The 27,266-nt window shown below is 49.6% G+C and overlaps 1 protein-coding gene across 7 annotated transcripts in view; it reads left to right on the top strand.

Moving 5' to 3' along the window:
* LOC120399449 overlaps window positions 1-27,266 on the top strand; it is a 73,021-nt gene that overhangs the window by 17,003 nt on the left and 28,752 nt on the right. For 5 of the 7 annotated variants that reach the window (XM_039527693.1, XM_039527692.1, XM_039527691.1 and 2 more), the window contains one exon: window positions 1,589-3,940. The exons of 1 other annotated variant lie outside the window; for it this stretch is intronic. In XM_039527693.1, the coding sequence (XP_039383627.1) occupies window positions 1,589-1,813 (225 nt within the window). In that variant the 3' untranslated portion in view covers window positions 1,814-3,940. Of the gene's footprint in view, window positions 1-1,588; window positions 3,941-27,266 lie in introns of those variants that run through there. One more of the 7 variants, XM_039527690.1, reaches the window with a different exon arrangement.

The following is a 27,266-nucleotide window of genomic DNA, read 5'->3' as shown; positions in this document are numbered from 1 at the left end:
CTGGGGCCGGGCTTCTCCGCTTCCTGCCGCTGCTGGTGAGTGGGGGGGAGGGACCTTTTCCCAATGCCCCCCCTCTCCCCACCCCGCAACACGGCTGGGGCCTGGGCAAGGGAAGCAGAGCAGGTTGGGTTGGGCTGGGCTGCTCCGCTTCCCGCCACTGCTGGTGAGTGTGTGTGTGTGGGGTGCTGCCCGCAGCAGGCAACCCGGGGGAGCGCACAGGGGGACCGCTCCCCACCCCAGCTCACCTCCACACTGCCTCAGCCTCCCTGGGCCTGAGGACGAAGCCGCCACTTGCTTCTCTGCCCTCCCCGGCTTCCCGCGTGAACAGCTGATTCCCCGGAAGCCGGGGGGAGGGGCGGAGAAGCAGAGTGGGGCAGTGTGTTCAGGGGAGGAGGCAGAGCAGAGGTGAGCTGGGGCTGGGGGGCAGGGCGGGGAGCTGCCGGTGGGTGCTCTGCACCCACCAAATTTTCCCCGTGGCTGCTCCAGCCCCGGAGCACCGAGGGAGTCAGCGCCAAACTCCTTCCCATTCAGGAAGCCATAGAAGGGACTGTGTGCTGAGCTCCCCTCTGCAATGGCACTGCCAGAGACCATTGCTAGTGGGTGCCAAGTGACAGAGCAGGGAGCTCCTGGAGAGACTCCTAGGGGCTGCCCAGTCATGTTTCACTGTGACCTCTGGGAGCCATGCAAAGAATGCAGCATCGAAGAGACTCTCCTGCTCTAACAAAGGGTTTCTGTTCTCCTAGACCAGACATGGGCAAACTAAAGCCCACGGGCCACATCCGGCCCATGGGACTGTCTTGCCCGGCCCCTGAGCTCCTGGCCTGGGAGGCTAGCCCTGGCTCGTCCCCTGCTGTCCCCACTCCCCCACAGCCTCAGCTTGTTCGCTCTGCCGCTGGCGCAATGCTCTGGGAGGTGGGCTGTGAGCTCCTGGGGCAGCGCAGCTGCAGAGCTGGCCTGACCGGGTCTCTGTGCTGCGCAGTGGTGGTGGTGGCGACAGTGGCAGCGGCAGTGTGGCTTGGCTCGATATGGGGGCAGGGAGCAAGGGGGGTTGGATAGAGGGCAGGGGAGTTTGAGGTGGTTGTCAGGGGGTGGGGGCGTGGATGGTGGTCGGGGGGAAACGAGGTTGAATGGGGGCAGAAGTCCCGGGGGGCAGTCAGAAAGGAAGTGGGTTGGATGGGGCTGCAGGGGGCAGTCAGGGGCAGGGGTCCAGGGGTAGTCAGGGGACAGGGAGCGGGTGGGTGTGGATGGGGCAGGAGTCCTAGAGGGGCCGTCAGGGAACGGAGGGGGTTGGATGGGGCAGGAGTCCCGGGGGTGGGGGCAGATAGGAGGTGGGGGCCGGGGCACGACCCCCTCCCCTAACCAGCTCTCCATACAATTTACAAAACCCGATGCGGCCCTCAGGCCAAAAAGTTTGCCCACCCCTGTCCTAGATAATCAGCCAGTGAGGCCAGTTTGCAGAATGTGGATGAGCCATTTGGCGATGGGTTGGAGAATTCACCATGTAGGTGGCAGCAGCTGCAGTGCCTGGGGTCCCCATGGGCCAAGGCTCCACTCCTGACACACCAGGCTAATCTCCCACTGCTCTCAAGGGGCTTTGGCTTTAGCTGCTGGGCCTGCGTGCCTAGAGAGAGGACTGCGGTATTTCCATCAGGCTGTTCAATGGCAAATGCAGCCATCCACCGAAGTGAAGAATGGAAGTGAAAGAGTAAAGCTGGACCATCTGCTGAGCTGCTGCAATCAAGTGAGCAGAGTCAGGGAGAGAAGAGAGAGAACTCGAAGGTGGCTGGCGGCTGTAGGGAGTAGAAACAGTTAATGATGAATACTGCAGGCTTTGTCTTGTGTGGTTTACAATGGGTCTCTTTACAGTGACTTAACTCTGTCAGGCTGGCCTTGTACTGGGCCTTAGTGGATGGACTGGGCAATGCCACTGGCCACACATGGAGCACCTCTTCTCCCCACCTTTCCCAGGGTTTCTCAGTGGTGGGTTCCCTCACTTCTGGATGTGGGTTTCGATTTGGTCCTGATCCCTGTCCTCTGATGCCACTTCATCCCTATTAGATTTTCTGTCAAACCCAGGGCAACACCCACAGACTGATCTGCCTATTTCCCAGTTATAGCTACATCTCTAAGATTTCTGTCTATCAACCGTGATTTCAGATGGGGATGGCAGAGTTTATAGAATAGTTCTATACCCATTAATTCATAGGCCTCACTGACCGTGGTAACCCCCCAAGCAGTTCCCCATTTTCTTACATAACCCCTAATTTGAGCTAAAACCTCAGCATAGGTCATGACTCCTTTTTTCTGCAGTCCCCAAAAGCACCTCCTATACTCTTCAGGGATCAGTATAAACTTGTTTACATCTCTCTTTCTGTCCATAAGGGTGAAAATGTCCAAAGCCTTTGTCCCTGACAGTAGTGGAACCAAGTACCATACCATGTTTTCCTTCCCTACCCTATTTCAAAAGCATTTAGAAACACATCCATGTTATCCCCCTCCCTGAAGGGAGGAAGTAATTTGGAATCTGTGCCACCCACTGGGATAGGTACCCTTGGGTCTGGCTTCACCTACCAGACTATGGTTCTGCTGGCACAGTTTCTCCAGCTTGAACTGATGGTGATGCTCCTCTTCTCTCTTGTGGTGGCACTGGTGCACCTTCTTCTCTTTTTCATGCTGGCACTATTGCTCCTGGTCTGCAAGCTGCTGAATTTCCAGATGCAGTTGGTTCCTCTCCAGCTGTATCCTCTGTTGGTTCACCTGTGGACCTTTCCTAGCTTCAGTGATGCATTTGGCTGGATTGTTGCTACTTCTGTCAGCCTCTTGCCTGCTTCCCTCCAGGGAGTTGGATCAAAACTTTTCCCCACCTGCTGGACACTCTGCCAGTGGGCTGGATGTTGCCTGTGAATCTGGACCATCATTCTTTTTCAGATCCTCTGAGTATATAGCAAGTCTACTAGCTGTGTCTTTGTCAGTGTTGAGCTGCCTTCTCTGCATAGTTCAACCAGCAGACCTTTCTTCAGTTATTCATAATTCAGTTTTCCAGTCTCTCTTTTTGCTGTTCTGTTCCCAACAGGACTATTGAGACTTTTGTTTGTGCTTTTTCTTTCTAAGGTACTTCCTTTCGCTGCTATTGGCACTTATGCAATTGACACTGTTATAGCTCCACAGACACTACCTCCTGTGTCACAGTTCAGGGCAACTGGACATGTATTCCCCCTCTGTGGTCCAGCAAGGACACCCACTTTCGGCTCCCAGCTCTTCAGCCATTAAATCTGTTGGTTGGAGATGCATGTCCCTCTCCTTCCTGAATCCTGATTGGGGTATTTCCAGGCTGCACAGCTCTCTGCCTGCACCGTGAATTCCCCAACAAGTAAGACTGCTATATGCTTTGGTTTTCTTCTCAGATGCTATAAACAGCATGATTGCCCATAGTCATAAGTTACCACACAGTCTTTTCTATTCAAGCACATTTATTCTAGAAGTGTAAGCATTATTGAGAAAACAATCAAAATAATAAAAGAATCTACAGCCTGATAGGAGGATTTTTGGCTGCTCTATTTTGTTTCCTAAGCACAGCACTAAAAACCACGGCCTTGCCACCATTATCTGTACCTAAGGAAAAAATAAAAATAAAGTTGGTTAAATTGGTAAGAAATAGGGGTGGCACCAATAGATCATGACACTAGGGTATTTAAGTTAATAAACAAATCTATATTAGAGAAATAAGATTGTGGTTTTTAGTTTAGGAAGTTTAAGGTATAAGAATTAAAAGTGCAATCAAATTGGCACACGGCTAACAATAATGGAAAAAAAGGGTCACTGAGCAGTTTTGAGCCAGGTGACCAATAACCAGGGCCGGCTCCAGGCACCAGCATTCCAAGCTGGTGCTTGGGGCGGCAATCTTCAAGGGGCGGCAGTCCCTGTTGTTTTGCCCCCAGCAGCATGCCAAATTGCCGCCGCGGGGGCAGTCCGTCTGCCCTTAGGGCAGCACGTGTGTTTCCGCAGTGGCAGCAGTTCAGTAGCAGCTTCTATATTTAGCTGTCCGCGGCGGCTTCAGCTAAACATAGAAGCTGCCGCCGAATTGCTGCCGCCGCGGAAACACGCCTACCGCCCTAAGGGCACACGGACTGCCCCTGCCACCCGCGGCGGCAATTCGGTGCGCTGCTTGAGGCGGCGAAAACTGTAGAGCCGGTCCTGCCAATAACAATGTGGTGTTAGGCAAAGCCTGAACTGAGGTTAAGTAAAGGTCACTTTAGGCAAGAGGAAGGGTACTCTTAGCCCAGAAAGGGAGAGTCAGACAGATGGACTTAGCTCAAATTCATGTGAGGTTTAGCAGTTATGACTGGTTCATACTTGTAGACCAATCAGAAAGATCAAATAGGATCCTGTAGATGATGGGAAGATAAAGTAGTGTAACCCTTCTGCCAGGCCGAAACAATAGCAGCAAGGGCCGGGTTCAATACATATGGGTCCCTTCCCTACAATGTAATGCAAAACCAGCTCGAGCCCCCACCCAGTGACCTGGGAAAACCTTACACACACCCCTGGGCGCCTCAAGGAGGCAATACTTCCCCTCTCGCAAGCACAGAGTCTTGGTGTAGCAGAAAAGATTTAATTACATGAGGTAAACAACAAGCATTAAATTGGGAAAATACCTCAGCTAGAGTTCATAGATCAAACCGTGAGCAAAGACCCACCCAAGGAAATTGGGCCGTGTCCTTCTCTCTGGTCTCTTGAGTCCAGCAACCCCCCAAATCACCCACAGTCCCAAAAGTCCCACAATCCAAAAGTCTCTATCCCAGGTCAGGCAGCCCCAGAGTTCGAGAGTCTACCTGCAGAGGTCCCCCTCCCCAGCCTCGGTAGCAAGGGGCACCTTACGTGGTTTGGGGCCAACTGCCCTGCCTCTTCACGGGGTTCTGCTTCCACTAGTCGTCCCCGCAACTGCTCAGCTCCGTGGCTCCGTGGGCTGCTCCACCCGTCCCACAGCTGCTCCGCTCTACCAGCTGCTCTGGTCCACTAGCTGTCTTGTGAGCCGCTCCAGCCGTCCTCGGAAACTGCTCGCTCCACTCTGCCAGCTGCTCTGCTCCACAGTATAGCTTCAGGCTCCCCCACTGGTTAGCACAGTACTCAGTGCTCTTAGCTCAGCGATTCCAGTGATTTCAACTCTTAGTGATTCAACTCTTAGTGATTTCAGCTCACAGTAGGGGAGCCCAGTGCCAGTGCACTACTGGTCCAAAGTGAGTTCAGCTCAGTAACCTGTATCTAGATTCTTAAGGGAATCAAAATTAACTCTGACATTCCACAGTGGAGAGAGGCATAGGCAAAACTGGGGCCTCTGGCTCACACAAGGAGCCTGCACCACCAAGTACAGATACCTGTCCCCAGCCTCTCTCGAATCACTGGGTTTTGGAACCCATATCCCCTGTCTAGCAAGTACTATTTAATGTAGGTTGAGTCATTTCTGTCATAAAGCAGTCTCATAGTTCCTCATTCACATAATTAAGGTAACAGCACTTTTTTTTCCTTCCTGCCCCAATAACAAAGAAATTGGGGATTCCACAGTGTGAAAATAACCTTCCCATGCTGCTGTGTGTTATGCTAAGTGGAATGGGTTTACCAATGCAAATGCACATTCCTAAAATTCCTTTGCCCACTCCTCATAATGTACCACCAGATGTCAGGGTAGCGCTCATCCTGACTCTGCTTACATCCTCCCCCCAGCCGAGAATTTGTCGTCCCGACAAATCACATTTCCTACTATACCAACTTACTGGTCCCCTCCAAAGGGCCTCAGGTAGCCCACTTTAGCTGTCACAAACCTGTGTGCTAAATGTATTGGCTCCTCACTAATCACCCCAGGTGCATCGTAAGTTAACCGTTTCACTGGTCTTATTACCCTGTCTCGCCTATGGAGAATCTCTGTTGCTGTGGCAGGGGGGACATCCTCTTGAGTGACGGATGGGGAGGTTTCTTGTGAGGTCCCCTCAGATACTGCCATAGGCCCCTGCATTTCTAGTTCTAACAGGGGAGGGTCGGAGGTGCTCAGGACATCCTCCACCTGTATGTCTCCACTGTGCAATAAACTGTGTGTGTCATCACATGGGGGTCCCACCAGTGGCTCAGGGGTGTCAGGAATGGGCCTAAATACTTCTGCCATAGGGTTTAGGGCGGAAGAGGAGGTGCTCTCGTTTGATTCAGCTGATCGAGACTGAAGTCTTGTCTTCATCCCAGGATACACCATGGTTGTGTCTTCCTCCTCAGACTCACTCTCAGATGTGCTGAGTAGGGGTAGGTTAGCTGCATGGGGCTGGCTGTTCACGTTGGAAGGCGGCTTTGGTACAGCACCGCCGTTCTGCCCAGTTGCCCTGTTGTGGCCCATCTCATAAGGGCTGCCTACCAATTCCCCCACCGGGAGCAAAAGATTTCTATGCACAGTCTTTGTCTGCCCTGGACCCTCTTCAGGTTTGATCTTGTAGACCGGCAGGTCTCCTAGCTTTTCCATCACCAAGTAAGGTATTGCCTTCCATCTGTCAGCTATCTTGTGTTTGCCAGCAATACCCAAATTTCGCAGCAGGACTCTGTCCCCTGCCTGGAGCTCTTGCAGACGTACCCTAGCATCATATCGATGTTTGTTGCGGTCTGCATTCTTCCGAGCTGCAGATGCAGCTAAGTGATAAGCATCCCGCAGCTTTTCTCGTAGTCGGGATACATATTGCTGATGGGTTTCATAGCTATCGCCATCCTCTGATACACCAAAGCACAGGTCTATGGGTAATCTTGGTTCTCGCCCAAACATCAAGAGATATGGGGTGACTCCCGTAGCGTCGTTCTTTGTGGCGTTGTAGGCGTGCACCAGAAATGCGACATGTTGGCTCCAGGTTGCTTTTTGCTCTGGCCGCAAAGTCCCTAACATATCTAACAAGGTTCGGTTGAACCTCTCTGGCTGAGGGTCACCCTGCGGGTGATAAGGCGTTGTCCTCGACTTCTTAATTCCTGCTATCCTCAGCACCTCCTTTAGAAGGTGACTCTCAAAGTCCCGCCCCTGATCCGAGTGTATCCGGGCTGGGAATCCATAAACTGAGAAATATTTTTCCCACAGTACTCGAGCGACAGTAGTGGCCTTCTGATCACGTGTGGGATATGCCTGCGCATATCGCGTATAATGGTCGGTCACGACTAGAATGTTCCCAATATTCCTCTTGTCTACTTCTAAGGACAAGAAATCAATGCATACCAGCTCCAGAGGTTTGTTGCTGGTGATGTTCTTCAGATATGCAGCCCTCGTAGGCAGAGTTTTCCTTTGGACACATCGCGCGCAGGTTTCACATTTTCTGCGAACATCTTCGGCCATCCGGGGCCAATAGAACCTACTGCGAATAAGTTCCAGGGTCCTCTCCATTCCTAAATGTCCAAAGTCATCATGCAGGGCCCTCATGGCCAGGGCTCTGTACTCTTTCGGCAGCACTAGTTGGTTCCGTTGCTTTTGTAGAGGGTCTGTGGTCACACGGTGTAGCACTCCCTGAATTAGTTTTAGTTTGGTCCATTCTCTCAATAGTAGCTTACCCTCTGGGTTGGGTGGGACAACCACAGCCGGGCTTCGCCCCTCCCTTTTGGCAAGTAGTGTATCACGGATGTCAGTATCTTGCAGCTGGGCTTCCTGCCAGTCAGCCGCATTGAGCATGGGCAAGGGAGATTGGTCCAATGCAATATAGTTCACCGAAGCAGAAGGCACGCATTCAGGGGGCAGGCCCAAAGCTTCAGCAACACATCCATGAAGGCTCTGGGCCTCCGGCTCTCTGCGACTCACGCTGCAAATAGCTCTCACTCCATCTGTGGGTATCACAGCAACCTCAGGTGTCTGCGGACGTCTGGACAATGCATCTGCATCTACATTGCTTCTTCCGGATCGGTATTGAATGCTGAACTCATAGCTAGCCAAGGCGGCCACCCATCTTTGCCCTGTAGCATCCAACTTAGCACTTGTTAACACATAAGTCAGTGGGTTGTTGTCTGTCCATACCTGGAACTGAGCACCATACAAGTAGTCTCGAAATTTCTCAGTGATGGCCCATTTCAAGGCCAAAAACTCCAGCTTGTGGATGGGATAGCGAGTTTCACTGTCAGACAGTCCTCGGCTGGCAAAGGCTACAGGTTTGCGGTTGCCTTCCACTTCCTGATACAGTACTGCTCCCAGGCCCTCCAAACTGGCATCAGTATGCAGGATAAATGGTTTGCTTGGATCAGCAAAGACTAGGATGGGAGCGTGAGTTAGGCAAGTAATGATTTCCTGAAAAGCCCTCTCACATCTCTCATCCCACCGTGGCCCAAACAGTTCGAAGGGGCCATAGTGTTTCTGCACAGGAGGCTTTGGAGGCCTCCTCTTATTCCGGGTCTTAGATTTGTACTTGTTGCACTGGTATCCCCTGGTAAGATCATTCAGAGGTTTTACAATTGCGGCATAGTTCTTCACAAATCTGCGGTAGTAGCCACTAAATCCAAGAAAGGTCTTGAGTTCTCTGTAGTTAGTGGACGTGGCCAGGTAGTGAGTGCTTCTATTTTATCGATCAGTACTCACACCCTCTTGGGACACGATGTGACCCACATATTTCACTGAGGTTTGGCAGAACTGGCATTTGTCAATTGAAAGCTTCAAACCATATGCCTCCAACCTATCGAGCACTTTAAGAAGTCTTTCTTCATGTTCCTCCAAGGTTCTTCCAAACACAATCAGGTCATCCAGGTAAACTAACACTTGCAGTAAATTCATGTCTCCCACGACTTTTTCCATAAGTCGTTGAAATGTGGCAGGGGCCCCAGAAATCCCTTGCGGCATGCGTTCAAACTGGTAGAACCCTAACGGGCAGATGAAGGCTGTCTTCTCCTTATCCTCTTCTCCCAGGGGGATCTGGTAGTATCCACTCCGAAGATCCAACACAGAGAACCACTGGCTACCCAGCAAACAGTCCAAGGCATCTTGTACTCGAGGCATGGTGTATTGATCAACTGTAGTGCGCCTGTTTAGGGTGCGGTAGTCAATACACATCTGGATTTTTCCACTCTTCTTACGAACGACCACAATGGGTGAAGCATAGGGGCTTCGGGACTCTGTAATGATACCAGTCGCGATCAGCTCTTGAAGATGATGGCGTACGTCTTCCATCTCAGAGAGGGCAATCCTCCTAGACCTCTCCCTGAAGGGTCGGGGATCGTGTAGCCTGATGTGGTGTTCCACTCCTTTGGCACATCCGACGTCCCACTCATGTAGCGAAAACACCTTGGATCTCTCGCAAAGCTTCTTCCTCAGGCGATCTTTCCACTCCTCAGACAGTGGTGAGTCCCCGAAGTCAAACTTTGCAGGATCTATCATTGGAACTTCAGCTTCACACTGGGGTCTCACAATGCTTTCAGGCTCAAAGATGTCTGCAATCTTCTGCCCTGGTTTTACAAACACATCACGGCATGTTTCATTAGCCACCATTATAGTCACCTCCTCCTGGGCTTCAGCAGGTAGGGTTATGACTCCACTGAGAACCAGCACTCCTTCTGGGAGCCCTCCCTCGGTTGGCTGCTCTGCCACAGCTAATGTTCCCTTACTACCTTTTAGGCAGGTACTCTTGACAATCACCTCCTTTTCTGACATTGCAGGCACCACCAAAGGGACTGGGCCCGCATACCTCAGTGCTCCCATTGGCAAATCGGGCATCACTTTTCTTGTGTCCTCAATTTTCCTGTAGGCCGCGGCACAGTGTGTGTGTATCACCAAGGTGTTCAGATATTGGTCTCCTGCTTGCTGTCTGCAGTAATCGGCAAGTATCCTAAAGAGGCTGGAGTTGGTCCCTATTAGCACGGACACATCAGAGGCTCCTTTGGGGTCAGGGCATATTAAAGCAGCAGTGTCCACCTCCTGTCTTACGCCAGCAATCTCTTCTGGGAATTCCAGGTGTACTATTACATAGCCCTGATAGGGGTATTCATCCATGCTGAGGCCACACAGGCCAAGTCCTGTCAGGGGCTGTATAGGCAGATGCCCAAGCATCTGCTGGTAGAACGATTGGAATATGATGGTCACTTGGGATCCCGTGTCAAGTACTGCTCTACATTCTGTTCCTTCAACCTTTACAGTGACCTCCGCTCGGGGTCCTATCAATCCTGGGGGGATTCGGGCCGCATGGTTCCTTCCAGGGGAGCCTCCACATCCTGCAGGCCTAGGCGGCTCCCTTCCCAGGCCCTGGGGCCGTTTCCCGACTTTCCCCAGGTGGTCCTCAGCTTTTGATATACCAGCATGGGATTCTCTGCATTCTGACACCTTGCAGCAATGTGCCCACCCTGGCCACACCGGTAGCAGAAGAAGGATTATCCTTTCCCTTGCTGACGGGGTGGTGCAGAGGTTCTAAACGTAGTCCTCTGGACCATGGTACCAGAGGGTTCCTTGCACCTCGAAGTCTTTGCTGAATCAAAGGTATTCTCTAGTTCAGTCACTTTCTGTGTCAGGGCCTGCACTCGCTGGGTAAGTTCCTCTTGAGGATTCACCATTAGTGCCTTGGGTGTCCGCATGGATGTTGTGCCAGTTGCCTGGTGTTGCTGCACCTCCCAAACCTCGCCTGCTGCCTGCCTCTCTTCTTCCTCTCGGACCTCTTTTATTAGGCAAGAGTAACTTGGTGGATTATCTTGCCGTTCCCTTAATCGAAGGTGGAGAAGGATTGGGTTCTGGTACTGAATTCCTCTCACAATCTGAGCCAATCTAGTCTGGTCCATTTGCTCAACTGCTACTGCTCCCCTCATGATGGCTCTCTGTAATAATTTCTCCAACCTCTGGATATAGGCAGAAACCTTCTCTCCCTTTTGTTGCCTTGCGTTGAGGAACTTGCAATAAACATCCTCTGAACCCTCAGTTCTCCCAAAGGCGTGATCCAGGGCCTCCAGGCAGTCCTTCACCTTGACCCCTGGGTTACCGAGCTTTAGGGTGCGAATCACATCTAGGGCTGGCCCCCTGAGACACTCTATTAGTCGCCTTCTCTTTTCAGCATCAGGCACCGCCCACTCCTGCAGCATCTCAGTGGTGTGCTCCAACCAGGGCTCAAATGCTTCCTCCCCAGGTATTGGGGTGGGACCCCCAGAAAACAACCTCAGTTTACGATAGGGGCTTGACTCAGGGTGGGATGGCCTAACTTTCTCTAAGGCTTGCCCCAAAGCCTTCACCCACTCATCAGGTGAAGGAGCAGGCTCCTGTTGTGGGGCTTCCGGCTTAAGGCCCAACAGACCTGGCATATCAGCCAAAGTTTTTCCCTCTTTCCCCAAAAAGGCCGACATTTTCTTTAAAAACTCTACATCAGGGGTAGGGGCTGGTGAGGGCTGGCTCCCAGTGGTTACTACCTTCCACTCACCATCTTCCACTGCTATCGTGCCTGGAACCTGTAGAGCGTCCACAGCCGAGGGCAGCTCACACAGTACAGCAAAAGCCCCCTCCTCTCTCACAAACATGCGCCCACGCATTTTGCACTTACGCAGGTACTCAGTGGATGACCTTAAGATAGGTTCTATTGAGCCCTCATCAACTGCCTCCAGCACCCCCGTTACCAGAAGACAGTTCCTGGGGTCAATATTCATCCCCTTGCACCAGTCCTCTAACAAGACTAGGGTCATTATACAAACTCTAATCTGTTCCAAATACAACAGGTCAAAACAACAAGGTAATTTGGGGTTTTCCAAATTCAATGGATCACTCAAGATGTGCTTGCGAGGGGTACTGACCCAGGGTCCCAGATGAGCCCCCAAAAATGTAACCCTTCTGCCAGGCCGAAACAATAGCAACAAGGGCCGGGTTCAATACATATGGGTCCCTTCCCTACAATGTAATGCAAAACCAGCTCGAGCCCCCACCCAGTGACCTGGGAAAACCTTACACACACCCCTGGGCGCCTCAAGGAGGCAATACTTCCCCTCTCGCAAGCACAGAGTCTTGGTGTAGCAGAAAAGATTTAATTACATGAGGTAAACAACAAGCATTAAATTGGGAAAATACCTCAGCTAGAGTTCATAGATCAAACCGTGAGCAAAGACCCACCCAAGGAAATTGGGCCGTGTCCTTCTCTCTGGTCTCTTGAGTCCAGCAACCCCCCAAATCACCCACAGTCCCAAAAGTCCCACAATCCAAAAGTCTCTATCCCAGGTCAGGCAGCCCCAGAGTTCGAGAGTCTACCTGCAGAGGCCCCCTCCCAGCCTCGGTAGCAAGGGGCACCTTACGTGGTTTGGGGCCAACTGCCCTGCCTCTTCACGGGGTTCTGCTTCCACTAGTCGTCCCGCAACTGCTCAGCTCCGTGGCTCCGTGGGCTGCTCCACCGTCCACAGCTGCTCCGCTCTACCAGCTGCTCTGGTCCACTAGCTGTCCTGTGAGCCGCTCCAGCCGTCCTCGGAAACTGCTCGCTCCACTCTGCCAGCTGCTCTGCTCCACAGTATAGCTTCAGGCTCCCCCACTGGTTAGCACAGTACTCAGTGCTCTTAGCTCAGCGATTCCAGTGATTTCAACTCTTAGTGATTCAACTCTTAGTGATTTCAGCTCACAGTAGGGGAGCCCCAGTGCCAGTGCACTACTGGTCCAAAGTGAGTTCAGCTCAGTAACCTGTATCTAGATTCTTAAGGGAATCAAAATTAACTCTGACATTCCACAGTGGAGAGAGGCATAGGCAAAACTGGGGCCTCTGGCTCACACAAGGAGCCTGCACCACCAAGTACAGATACCTGTCCCCAGCCTCTCTCGAATCACTGGGTTTTGGAACCCATATCCCCTGTCTAGCAAGTACTATTTAATGTAGGTTGAGTCATTTCTGTCATAAAGCAGTCTCATAGTTCCTCATTCACATAATTAAGGTAACAGCACTTTTTTTTCCTTCCTGCCCCAATAACAAAGAAATTGGGGATTCCACAGTGTGAAAATAACCTTCCCATGCTGCTGTGTGTTATGCTAAGTGGAATGGGTTTACCAATGCAAATGCACATTCCTAAAATTCCTTTGCCCACTCCTCATAATGTACCACCAGATGTCAGGGTAGAGCTCATCCTGACTCTGCTTACATCCTCCCCCCAGCCGAGAATTTGTCGTCCCGACAAATCACATTTCCTACTATACCAACTTACTGGTCCCCTCCAAAGGGCCTCAGGTAGCCCACTTTAGCTTTCACAAACCTGTGTGCTAAATGTATTGGCTCCTCACTAATCACCCCAGGTGCATCGTAAGTTAACCGTTTCACTGGTCTTATTACCCTGTCTCGCCTATGGAGAATCTCTGTTGCTGTGGCAGGGGGGACATCCTCTTGAGTGACGGATGGGGAGGTTTCTTGTGAGGTCCCCTCAGATACTGCCATAGGCCCCTGCATTTCTAGTTCTAACAGGGGAGGGTCGGAGGTGCTCAGGACATCCTCCACCTGTATGTCTCCACTGTGCAATAAACTGTGTGTGTCATCACATGGGGGTCCCACCAGTGGCTCAGGGGTGTCAGGAATGGGCCTAAATACTTCTGCCATAGGGTTTAGGGCGGAAGAGGAGGTGCTCGTTTGATTCAGCTGATCGAGACTGAAGTCTTGTCTTCATCCCAGGATACACCATGGTTGTGTCTTCCTCCTCAGACTCACTCTCAGATGTGCTGAGTAGGGGTAGGTTAGCTGCATGGGGCTGGCTGTTCACGTTGGAAGGCGGCTTTGGTACAGCACCGCCGTTCTGCCCAGTTGCCCTGTTGTGGCCCATCTCATAAGGGCTGCCTACCAATTCCCCCACCGGGAGCAAAAGATTTCTATGCACAGTCTTTGTCTGCCCTGGACCCTCTTCAGGTTTGATCTTGTAGACCGGCAGGTCTCCTAGCTTTTCCATCACCAAGTAAGGTATTGCCTTCCATCTGTCAGCTATCTTGTGTTTGCCAGCAATACCCAAATTTCGCAGCAGGACTCTGTCCCTGCCTGGAGCTCTTGCAGACGTACCCTAGCATCATATCGATGTTTGTTGCGGTCTGCATTCTTCCGAGCTGCAGATGCAGCTAAGTGATAAGCATCCCGCAGCTTTTCTCGTAGTCGGGATACATATTGCTGATGGGTTTCATAGCTATCGCCATCCTCTGATACACCAAAGCACAGGTCTATGGGTAATCTTGGTTCTCGCCCAAACATCAAGAGATATGGGGTGACTCCCGTAGCGTCGTTCTTTGTGGCGTTGTAGGCGTGCACCAGAAATGCGACATGTTGGCTCCAGGTTGCTTTTTGCTCTGGCCGCAAAGTCCCTAACATATCTAACAAGGTTCGGTTGAACCTCTCTGGCTGAGGGTCACCCTGCGGGTGATAAGGCGTTGTCCTCGACTTCTTAATTCCTGCTATCCTCAGCACCTCCTTTAGAAGGTGACTCTCAAAGTCCCGCCCCTGATCCGAGTGTATCCGGGCTGGGAATCCATAAACTGAGAAATATTTTTCCCACAGTACTCGAGCGACAGTAGTGGCCTTCTGATCACGTGTGGGATATGCCTGCGCATATCGCGTATAATGGTCGGTCACGACTAGAATGTTCCCAATATTCCTCTTGTCTACTTCTAAGGACAAGAAATCAATGCATACCAGCTCCAGAGGTTTGTTGCTGGTGATGTTCTTCAGATATGCAGCCCTCGTAGGCAGAGTTTTCCTTTGGACACATCGCGCGCAGGTTTCACATTTTCTGCGAACATCTTCGGCCATCCGGGGCCAATAGAACCTACTGCGAATAAGTTCCAGGGTCCTCTCCATTCCTAAATGTCCAAAGTCATCATGCAGGGCCCTCATGGCCAGGGCTCTGTACTCTTTCGGCAGCACTAGTTGGTTCCGTTGCTTTTGTAGAGGGTCTGTGGTCACACGGTGTAGCACTCCCTGAATTAGTTTTAGTTTGGTCCATTCTCTCAATAGTAGCTTACCCTCTGGGTTGGGTGGGACAACCACAGCCGGGCTTCGCCCCTCCCTTTTGGCAAGTAGTGTATCACGGATGTCAGTATCTTGCAGCTGGGCTTCCTGCCAGTCAGCCGCATTGAGCATGGGCAAGGGAGATTGGTCCAATGCAATATAGTTCACCGAAGCAGACGGCACGCATTCAGGGGGCAGGCCCAAAGCTTCAGCAACACATCCATGAAGGCTCTCATGGGCCTCCGGCTCTCTGCGACTCACGCTGCAAATAGCTCTCACTCCATCTGTGGGTATCACAGCAACCTCAGGTGTCTGCGGACGTCTGGACAATGCATCTGCATCTACATTGCTTCTTCCGGATCGGTATTGAATGCTGAACTCATAGCTAGCCAAGGCGGCCACCCATCTTTGCCCTGTAGCATCCAACTTAGCACTTGTTAACACATAAGTCAGTGGGTTGTTGTCTGTCCATACCTGGAACTGAGCACCATACAAGTAGTCTCGAAATTTCTCAGTGATGGCCCATTTCAAGGCCAAAAACTCCAGCTTGTGGATGGGATAGCGAGTTTCACTGTCAGACAGTCCTCGGCTGGCAAAGGCTACAGGTTTGCGGTTGCCTTCCACTTCCTGATACAGTACTGCTCCCAGGCCCTCCAAACTGGCATCAGTATGCAGGATAAATGGTTTGCTTGGATCAGCAAAGACTAGGATGGGAGCGTGAGTTAGGCAAGTAATGATTTCCTGAAAAGCCCTCTCACATCTCTCATCCCACCGTGGCCCAAACAGTTCGAAGGGGCCATAGTGTTTCTGCACAGGAGGCTTTGGAGGCCTCCTCTTATTCCGGGTCTTAGATTTGTACTTGTTGCACTGGTATCCCCTGGTAAGATCATTCAGAGGTTTTACAATTGCGGCATAGTTCTTCACAAATCTGCGGTAGTAGCCACTAAATCCAAGAAAGGTCTTGAGTTCTCTGTAGTTAGTGGGACGTGGCCAGGTAGTGAGTGCTTCTATTTTATCGGGATCAGTACTCACACCCTCTTGGGACACGATGTGACCCACATATTTCACTGAGGTTTGGCAGAACTGGCATTTGTCAATTGAAAGCTTCAAACCATATGCCTCCAACCTATCGAGCACTTTAAGAAGTCTTTCTTCATGTTCCTCCAAGGTTCTTCCAAACACAATCAGGTCATCCAGGTAAACTAACACTTGCAGTAAATTCATGTCTCCCACGACTTTTTCCATAAGTCGTTGAAATGTGGCAGGGGCCCCAGAAATCCCTTGGGGCATGCGTTCAAACTGGTAGAACCCTAACGGGCAGATGAAGGCTGTCTTCTCCTTATCCTCTTCTCCCAGGGGGATCTGGTAGTATCCACTCCGAAGATCCAACACAGAGAACCACTGGCTACCCAGCAAACAGTCCAAGGCATCTTGTACTCGAGGCATGGTGTATTGATCAACTGTAGTGCGCCTGTTTAGGGTGCGGTAGTCAATACACATCTGGATTTTTCCACTCTTCTTACGAACGACCACAATGGGTGAAGCATAGGGGCTTCGGGACTCTGTAATGATACCAGTCGCGATCAGCTCTTGAAGATGATGGCGTACGTCTTCCATCTCAGAGAGGGCAATCCTCCTAGACCTCTCCCTGAAGGGTTGGGGATCGTGTAGCCTGATGTGGTGTTCCACTCCTTTGGCACATCCGACGTCCCACTCATGTAGCGAAAACACCTTGGATCTCTCGCAAAGCTTCTTCCTCAGGCGATCTTTCCACTCCTCAGACAGTGGTGAGTCCCCGAAGTCAAACTTTGCAGGATCTATCATTGGAACTTCAGCTTCACACTGGGGTCTCACAATGCTTTCAGGCTCAAATATGTCTGCAATCTTCTGCCCTGGTTTTACAAACACATCACGGCATGTTTCATTAGCCACCATTATAGTCACCTCCTCCTGGGCTTCAGCAGGTAGGGTTATGACTCCACTGAGAACCAGCACTCCTTCTGGGAGCCCTCCCTCGGTTGGCTGCTCTGCCACAGCTAATGTTCCCTTACTACCTTTTAGGCAGGTACTCTTGACAATCACCTCCTTTTCTGACATTGCAGGCACCACCAAAGGGACTGGGCCCGCATACCTCAGTGCTCCCATTGGCAAATCGGGCATCTCTTTTCTTGTGTCCTCAATTTTCCTGTAGGCCGCGGCACAGTGTGTGTGTATCACCAAGGTGTTCAGATATTGGTCTCCTGCTTGCTGTCTGCAGTAATCGGCAAGTATCCTAAAGAGGCTGGAGTTGGTCCCTATTAGCACGGACACATCAGAGGCTCCTTTGGGGTCAGGGCATATTAAAGCAGCAGTGTCCACCTCCTGTCTTACGCCAGCAATCTCTTCTGGGAATTCCAGGTGTACTATTACATAGCCCTGATAGGGGTATTCATCCATGCTGAGGCCACACAGGCCAAGTCCTGTCAGGGGCTGTATAGGCAGATGCCCAAGCATCTGCTGGTAGAATGATTGGAATATGATGGTCACTTGGGATCCCGTGTCAAGTACTGCTCTACATTCTGTTCCTTCAACCTTTACAGTGACCTCCGCTCGGGGTCCTATCAATCCTGGGGGGATTCGGGCTGCATGGTTCCTTCCAGGGGAGCCTCCACATCCTGCAGGCCTAGGCGGCTCCCTTCCCAGGCCCTGGGGCCGTTTCCCGACTTTCCCCAGGTGGTCCTCAGCTTTTGATATACCAGCATGGGATTCTCTGCATTCTGACACCTTGCAGCAATGTGCCCACCCTGGCCACACCGGTAGCAGAAGAAGGATTGTCCTTTCCCTTGCTGACGGGGTGGTGCAGAGGTTCTAAACGTAGTCCTCTGGACCATGGTACCAGAGGGTTCCTTGCACCTCGAAGTCTTTGCTGAATCAAAGGTATTCTCTAGTTCAGTCACTTTCTGTGTCAGGGCCTGCACTCGCTGGGTAAGTTCCTCTTGAGGATTCACCATTAGTGCCTTGGGTGTCCGCATGGATGTTGTGCCAGTTGCCTGGTGTTGCTGCACCTCCCAAACCTCGCCTGCTGCCTGCCTCTCTTCTTCCTCTCGGACCTCTTTTATTAGGCAAGAGTAACTTGGTGGATTATCTTGCCGTTCCCTTAATCGAAGGTGGAGAAGGATTGGGTTCTGGTACTGAATTCCTCTCACAATCTGAGCCAATCTAGTCCGGTCCATTTGCTCAACTGCTACTGCTCCCCTCATGATGGCTCTCTGTAATAATTTCTCCAACCTCTGGATATAGGCAGAAACCTTCTCTCCCTTTTGTTGCCTTGCATTGAGGAACTTGCAATAAACATCCTCTGAACCCTCAGTTCTCCCAAAGGCGTGATCCAGGGCCTCCAGGCAGTCCTTCACCTTGACCCCTGGGTTACCGAGCTTTAGGGTGCGAATCACATCTAGGGCTGGCCCCCTGAGACACTCTATTAGTCGCCTTCTCTTTTCAGCATCAGGCACCGCCCACTCCTGCAGCATCTCAGTGGTGTGCTCCAACCAGGGCTCAAATGCTTCCTCCCCAGGTATTGGGGTGGGACCCCCAGAAAACAACCTCAGTTTACGATAGGGGCTTGACTCAGGGTGGGATGGCCTAACTTTCTCTAAGGCTTGCCCCAAAGCCTTCACCCACTCATCAGGTGAAGGAGCAGGCTCCTGTTGTGGGGCTTCCGGCTTAAGGCCCAACAGACCTGGCATATCAGCCAAAGTTTTTCCCTCTTTCCCCAAAAAGGCCGACATTTTCTTTAAAAACTCTACATCAGGGGTAGGGGCTGGTGAGGGCTGGCTCCCAGTGGTTATTACCTTCCACTCACCATCTTCCACTGCTATCGTGCCTGGAACCTGTAGAGGGTCCACAGCCGAGGGCAGCTCACACAGTACAGCAAAAGCCCCCTCCTCCCTCACAAACATGCGCCCACGCATTTTGCACTTACGCAGGTACTCAGTGGATGACCTTAAGATAGGTTCTATTGAGCCCTCATCAACTGCCTCCAGCACCCCCGTTACCAGAATACAGTTCCTGGGGTCAATATTCATCCCCTTGCACCAGTCCTCTAACAAGACTAGGGTCATTATACAAACTCTAATCTGTTCCAAATACAACAGGTCAAAACAACAAGGTAATTTGGGGTTTTCCAAATTCAATGGATCACTCAAGATGTGCTTGCGAGGGGTACTGACCCAGGATCCCGGACGAGCCCCCAAAAATGTAACCCTTCTGCCAGGCCGAAACAATAGCAGCAAGGGCCGGGTTCAATACATATGGGTCCCTTCCCTACAATGTAATGCAAAACCAGCTCGAGCCCCCACCCAGTGACCTGGGAAAACCTTACACACACCCCTGGGCGCCTCAAGGAGGCAATACTTCCCCTCTCGCAAGCACAGAGTCTTGGTGTAGCAGAAAAGATTTAATTACATGAGGTAAACAACAAGCATTAAATTGGGAAAATACCTCAGCTAGAGTTCATAGATCAAACCGTGAGCAAAGACCCACCCAAGGAAATTGGGCCGTGTCCTTCTCTCTGGTCTCTTGAGTCCAGCAACCCCCCAAATCACCCACAGTCCCAAAAGTCCCACAATCCAAAAGTCTCTATCCCAGGTCAGGCAGCCCCAGAGTTCGAGAGTCTACCTGCAGAGGTCCCCCTCCCCAGCCTCGGTAGCAAGGGGCACCTTACGTGGTTTGGGGCCAACTGCCCTGCCTCTTCACGGGGTTCTGCTTCCACTAGTCGTCCCCGCAACTGCTCAGCTCCGTGGCTCCGTGGGCTGCTCCACCCGTCCCACAGCTGCTCCGCTCTACCAGCTGCTCTGGTCCACTAGCTGTCTTGTGAGCCGCTCCAGCCGTCCTCGGAAACTGCTCGCTCCACTCTGCCAGCTGCTCTGCTCCACAGTATAGCTTCAGGCTCCCCCACTGGTTAGCACAGTACTCAGTGCTCTTAGCTCAGCGATTCCAGTGATTTCAACTCTTAGTGATTCAACTCTTAGTGATTTCAGCTCACAGTAGGGGAGCCCAGTGCCAGTGCACTACTGGTCCAAAGTGAGTTCAGCTCAGTCCTGACTCTGCTTACAGTAGGATTGAAAAAATAGACCAATCAGAGCAGGCCAAAAACTATATATAAGGCAGAGAGCTGGCAGGCAAAGATCAGGGAGGTCAGGAGCAGAAGGAGAAGATCAGCAAAACCTAAAAGAGCAGTAAGGAAGAACACCTGAAGGAGCAGCAGGAATGGGCTGTTGGGATAGACCAGAGGGAAGGTAGATTCTGAAGAGTAAGTATGCCAGCTATAGTATAGAATATAGAACATGAGAACATAAGAACAGCCGTACCGGGTCAGACCAAAGGTCCATCTAGCCCAGTATCTGTCTACCGACAGTGGTCAATGCCAGGTGCCCCAGAGGGAGTGAACCTAACAGTCAATGATCAAGTGATCTCTTTCCTGCCATCCATCTCCATCCTCTGACAAACAGAGGCTAGGGACACCATTCTTACCCATCCTAGCTAATAGCCATTTATGGACTGAGCCACCATGAATTTATCCAGTTCCCTTTTAAACATTGTTATAGTCCTAGCCTTCACAACCTCCTCAGATAAGGAGTTCCACAAGTTGACTGTGCGCTGCGTGAAGAAGAACTTCCTTTTATTTGTTTTAAACCTGCTGCCTATTAATTTCATTTGGTGACCCCTAGCTCTTGTATTATGGGAATAAGTAAATAACTTTTCCTTATCCACTTTCTCAACATCACTCATGATTTTATATACTTCTATCATATCCCCCCTTAGTCTTCTCTTTTCCAAGCTGAAGAGTCCTAGCCTCTTTAATCTTTCCTCATATGGGACCCTCTCCACACCCCTAATCATTTTAGTTGCCCTTTTCTGAACCTTTTCTAGTGCTAGAATATCTTTTTTGAGGTGAGGAGACCACATCTGTACACAGTATTTGAGATGTGGGCATACCATGGATTTATATAAGGGCAATAATATAGTCTCAGTCTTATTTTCTATCCCCTTTTTAATGATTCCTAACATCCTGTTTGCTTTTTTGACCGCCTCTGCACACTGCGTGGACATCTTCAGAGAACTATCCACAATGACTCCAAGATCTTTTTCCTGACTTGTTGTAGCTAAATTAGCCCCCATCATATTGTATGTATAGTTGGGGTTATTTTTTCCAATGTGCATTACTTCACATTTATCCACATTAAATTTCATTTGCCATTTTGTTGCCCAATCACTTAGTTTTGTGAGATCTTTTTGAAGTTCTTCACAATCTGCTTTGGTCTTAACTATCTTGAGTAGTTTAGTATCATCTGCAAACTTTGCCACCTCACTTTTTACCCCTTTCTCCAGATCATTTATGAATAAATTGAATAGGATTGGTCCTAGGACTTACCCTTGGGGAACACCACTAGTTACCCCTCTGCATTCTGAGAATTTACCATTAATTCCTACCCTTTGTTCCCTGTCTTTTAACCAGTTCTCAATCAATGAAAGGACCTTCCCTTTTATCCCATGACAGCTTAATTTACGTAAGAGCCTTTGGTGAGGGACCTTGTCAAAGGCTTTCTGGAAATCTAAGTACACTATGTCCACCGGATCCCCCTTATCCACATGTTTGTTGACCCCTTCAAAGAACTGTAATAGATTAGTAAGACTCTATTTCCCTTTACAGAAACCATGTTGAGTATTGCTCAACAGTTTATGTTTTTCTATGTGTCTGAGAATTTTATTCTTAACTATTGTTTCGACTAATTTGCCCGGTACCGACGTTAGACTTACTGGTCTGTAATTGCCGGGCTCACCCCTAGAGCCCTTTTTAAATATTGGTGTTACATTAGCTAACTTCCAGTCATTGGGTACCGAAGCCGATTTAAAGGACAGGTTACAAACCTTAGTTAATAGTTCCGCAACTTCACATTTGAGTTCTTTCAGAACTCTTGGGTGAATGCCATCTGGTCCCGGTGACTTGTTAATGTTGAGTTTATCAATTAATTCCAAAACCTCCTCTAGTGACACTTCAATCTGTGACAGTTCCTCAGATTTGTCACCTACAAAAGCCAGCTCAGGTTTGGGAATCTCCCTAACATCCTCAGCCGTGAAGACTGAAGCAAAGAATCCATTTAGTTTCTCCGCAATGACTTTATCGTCTTTAAGCGCTCCTTTTGTATTTCGATCATCAAGGGGCCCCACTGGTTGTTTAGCAGGCTTCCTGCTTCTGATGTACTTAAAAAACATTTTGTTATTACCTTTGGAGTTTTTGGCTAGCCGTTCTTCAAACTCCTCTTTGGCTTTTCTTATTACACTCTTGCACTTAAGTTGGCAGTGTTTGTGCTCCTTTCTATTTGCCTCACTAGGATTTGACTTCCACTTTTTAAAGGAAGTCTTTTTATCTCTCACTGCTTCTTTTACATGGTTGTTAAGCCACGGTGGCTCTTTTTTAGTTCTTTTACTGTGTTTCTTAATTTGGGGTATACATTGAAGTTGGGCCTCTATTATGGTGTCTTTAAAAAGGGCCCATGCAACTTGCAGGGATTTCACTTTAGTCCCTGTACCTTTTAACTTTTGTTTAACTAACCCCCTCATTTTTGTATAGTTCCCCCTTTTGAAATTAAATGCCACAGTGTTGGGCTGTTGAAGTGTTCTTCCCACCACAGGGATGTTGAATGCTATTGTATTATGGTCACAATTTCCAAGCGGTCCTGCTATAGTTACCTCTTGGACCAGCTCCTGTGCTCCACTCAGGATTAAATCTAGAGTTGCCTCTCCCCTTCTGGGTTCCCGTACCAGCTGCTCCATGAAGCAGTCATTTAAAGTATCGAGAAATTTTATCTCTGTATTTTGTCCTGAAGTGAAATGTTCCCAGTCAATATGGGGATAATTGAAATCCCCCACTATTATTGGGTTCTTAATTTTGATAGCCTCTCTAATTTCCCTTAGCATTTCATCATCACTATTACTGTCCTGGTCAGGTGGTCAATAATAGATCCCTAATGTTATATTTTTACTAGAGCATGAAATTTCTATCCATAGAGATTCTATGGAACATGTGGATTCTCTTAAGATTTTTACTTCATTTGAATCTACACTTTCTTTCACATATAGTGCCACTCCTCCCCCTGCATGACCTGTTCTGTCCTTCCGATATATTTTGTCCCCCGGAATGATTGTGTCCCATTGAGTGCTCTCAGTCCACCAGGTTTCTGTGATGCCTATTATATCAATATCCTCCTTGATCACAAGGCACTCTAGTTCACCCATCTTATTATTTAGACGTCTAGCATTTGTGTACAAGCACTTTAAAAACTTGTACCTGTTTATTAGTCTGCCTTTTTCTGATGTGCCAGATTCCTTTTTATGTGACTGTTTATCATCTGATCCAGCCCTTATATTATCCTCTTCCGTCCTCTGCTCCTGACTATAACCTGGAGATTCTCTATCATCAGACTCTCCCCTAAGAGAAGTCTGTGTCTGATCCACACGCTCCTCTGCAGCAGTCGGCTTTCCCCCATCTCCTAGTTTAAAAACTGCTCTACAACCTTTTTAATGTTTAGTGCCAGCAGTCTGGTTCCACTTTGGTTTAGGTGGAGCCCATCTCTCCTATATAGGCTCCTCCCATCCCAGAAGTTTCCCCAGTTCCTAATGAACGTGAACCCCTCCTCTCTACACCATCGTCTCATCCACGCATTGAGACTCTGAAGCTCTGCCTGCCTACCTGGCCCTGCACGTGGAACTGGGAGCATTTCTGAGAATGCCACCATAGAGGTCCTGGATTTCAGTCTCTTCCCTAGCAGCCTAAATTTATCTTCCAGGACATCTCTCCTACCCTTCCCTATGTCATTGGTACCTACATGTACCACGACCACTGGCTCCTCCCCAGCACTACACATAAGTCTGTCTAGATGCCTCGAGAGATCCGCAACCTTCGCACCAGGCAGGCAAGTCACCATACGGTTCTCCCGGTCATCACAAACCCAGCTATCTACGTTTCTAATAATCAAATCTCCCATTACTAACACCTGCCTTTTCCTAGAAACTGGAGTTCCCTCCCCCGGAGAGGCAACCTCAGTGCGAGAGGCAACCCCAGCACCATCTGGAAGGAGGGTCCCAACTATGGGAAGGTTTCCTTCTGCTCCCATTGACTGCTCTGCTTCCCTGGGCCATTCTTCCTCCTCAACAGCGCAGGGGCTGTCTGAGCGGAGGTGGGACAATTCTACAGTGTCCTGGAAAGCCTCATCAACATACCTCTCTGCCTCTCTTAGCTCCTCCAGTTCCGCCACCCTGGCCTCCAAAGTCCGTACATGGTCTCTGAGGGCCAGGAGCCCCTTGCACCAACTGCACACATATGCCACCTGCCCACAGGGCAGGTAATCATACATGCAACACTCAGTGCAATAAACTGGATAGCCCCCACTCTGCTGCTGGGCTTCTGCCTGCATTGTCTCCTAGTTAATGGAAGGGTGGTTTACAGAACGAGGTTTTGGAATGTGGTTTGGTTTATAGGTTCTAAGGGGACTATAAGGGAAGGGTTAGGGCCGACAAGGGACTCCCACTCCCTTCTCAACTCCCTTGTGAAACTCCCTGTTAGCAGCCCCTGGTCACTTGTGCGTGGCTTTATAAAGCCCTGGCCTGAGTGAATGCCCCGCCCACTGATTAAAGCTCAGCCAATTACCAGAGGCTTCGAGCTTTCAAACCTTCCTTTGAAGCTCACGGCCTCCAACTGCCAGCCACAGCACACGGTCCTTCAAACAAACAGACAAACAAACAAACAAACAAACAAACAAACAAACAAAGACTGACAAACACAAGCTCAGCACACAGCAAGTAACCCCCAAACACAAACAAACACACACTACAGACAGTCACTTACCCCACAGATGCTGTATTTGCTCCTCCTTCACCTGGAGAACTCCCTTGCGAAACTCCCAGAAGTAGGGTTAATGAATGTGTATGCTTAAGATAATAAAGTTAGATGTCTGTATGTGAATGTTTGTTACTATAAAGTTTAGAGTTTATTAAGATTGCTCTCCATATCCTGTATGTGACTGATTACCATATGCAGAACATAATCACTTAAGCTATTCCAACTGTATGATATTGCAGTTTTGGGTACTCTAGCTTGTATACCTGTGCTAAGGAGTTTGTTTATGCTTTCAACTTAAGTTTAGATTAACTATATTAGGGAAAGATTGTTTAAATAAACAAAACACTTTTTTCTTTTGAAAGAATACTACTTGAGTGTCAGTACTTTTGACTGGAGGGCTGTATCCGTGTCCTCCCAAGGGGGAACAAACCTAGTTTGTTCCAAAGGGTATAGGCGAATCCCTGGTAACCCTGGGTGGGCCACCTCTGGTTACCTCATTAAACTTTAGTAAACTAAAGGGGACCTCTAGTAAGACTGAGGAGGGGCAATAGGTAAGTTATTAGGGGGTAGTAGGAACAGCTAATTAGTATGATCCTTTCCTTAGGGCATAGCTTCAGAAGTCTGGGTTTTTATCTAACTGGCGGATGGCATTTGCATTAACCTTCCATGAGAGAATGTACTCCTGTGTCCATGCACTATTGCAGTGGTCCCCAACCTTTTTGGCTGGCGGGCGCCAGCCGAAGGACCACAGCGGCGGCGGAGCATCCGCCGAAATGCCACGGCGGTGACGCCTCTCGATGACGCCACTTGCCGTCGACAAGCAATGTCATCGAGAGGCGTCCCCGCCGAAATTCGGGGGCAACGCCTCTCGATGTCATCACTTGTCGGCAACAAGTGTCGTCATCGAGAGGTGTCCCTGCCACGGCATTTCGGCGGGTGCTCTCCCAGGGGCCAGGACGCAGGCGCATTAAGATGCCCCTGTGGGCACCATGGCGCCCGTGGGCACCGCGTTGGGGACCACTGCACTATTGTAATAATCATTGTATAAAGTATGCCTTGTAAGATACCATTAAAAAGTCATAATTTGCTGATCAATAATGTAATGGCAAAATGCATGTAGCAGTGTTATATGTGAGGTTATAAACAAGCTGAGATCATGACTAAACCTATGTTTTCCAGAGAAGTCTGATAAGTGGCCAACCTGTTCCTCAGAGACAAAAGGCAAGCTGATGCCTCAGTCAGGTGTAAACAAGGCTGATGGGCCATTACTTTCTAAGTGCCCATCCTTTGGCAGAAAAGGAGGCCGGGGCAAAAAAATCTACAGTGTAGCAAACAGCATGGAGTTCCATTCCAAAGAGATTGCGTCGCCTTGCTTCTAGCTGGAAGTGCTTCTCAAAGAAATTATAAAAAGAAGAGGCAGACATTCCAAGGTGTGTGTGTCTGTCTGTCTGTCTGTCTCTCTCTGCCTATTGATTCACTGCATCAGAAGTAGGGTGACCAGACAGCAAATGTGAAAAATCGGGGTGGTGGGTAATAGGAGCCTATTAAGAAAAAGACCCAAAAATCGGGACTGTCCCTATAAAATCAGGACATCTGGTCACCCTAATCAGAAGTGACAAAGGAAGTAGCCATTAAACAGAAGACAGCATCCTGGCTAAGAAGTTTGGCCAGTAAGACTTTGAGAGCATGTGGTGAGAAAAACTTTGCTTTGAATTTAACACAGCTTGTTAAATTAGGCACCAGTTGCATTTTATCTTTATTTTTTTTGTAACCACTTCTGACTTTTATGCATCATTACTTATATTCACTTAAAATCCATCTCTTTGTAGTTAATAGATGTGTTTTATTTAATCCAGTGTGTTTGAATTGAAGTACTTAGGAAACTCCATTTGGGATAACAAGATTTGTGCATATCACTTCTATTAATAAAGGGACAGACTTTCATAGAATATCAGGGTTGGAAGGGATCTCAGAAGGTCATCTAGTCCAACCCCCTGCTTAAAGCAGGGCCAATCCCCAGACAGATTTTTGTCCCAGATCCCTAAATGGCCCCCTTAAGGATTGAACTCATAACTCTGGATTTAGCAGGCTAATGCTCAAACCACTGAGCTATCCAGGAGTGGGCTGGGTAATATAGGGCATATATTTCACTGTGAAAATCTAGGATGGGGGGTATGTTATGGTCACCCTGCAATATAATCAAGGCTGGTGAGAACCAGAATGTAATCCAAGTGTGATTGGCAGGCTGCAGTTGCACACAGATACTCACACGGTAGCTTGCGTACGGGAAGGGTGTATGTGAGTGGCCCAAGTGGGAACTCCTTCAGCAAGGCATTGTAAGGCACCCATAGTTACAGGGCAGGAGTGACACAGCTACTCATCAGTGTGGATGGTACCCTACGTATGTCACACCTCTCCCTATATATTTCCTAGGAACTCCACACACATGGTCCAAAAGACCATTTTTGTCTGCTACA

This window comes from Mauremys reevesii, linkage group 2, assembly GCF_016161935.1.
Source record: "Mauremys reevesii isolate NIE-2019 linkage group 2, ASM1616193v1, whole genome shotgun sequence".
NCBI classification, from domain to species: Eukaryota; Metazoa; Chordata; order Testudines; family Geoemydidae; genus Mauremys; species Mauremys reevesii.
This window is presented reverse-complemented; position numbering and strand designations above follow the sequence as displayed.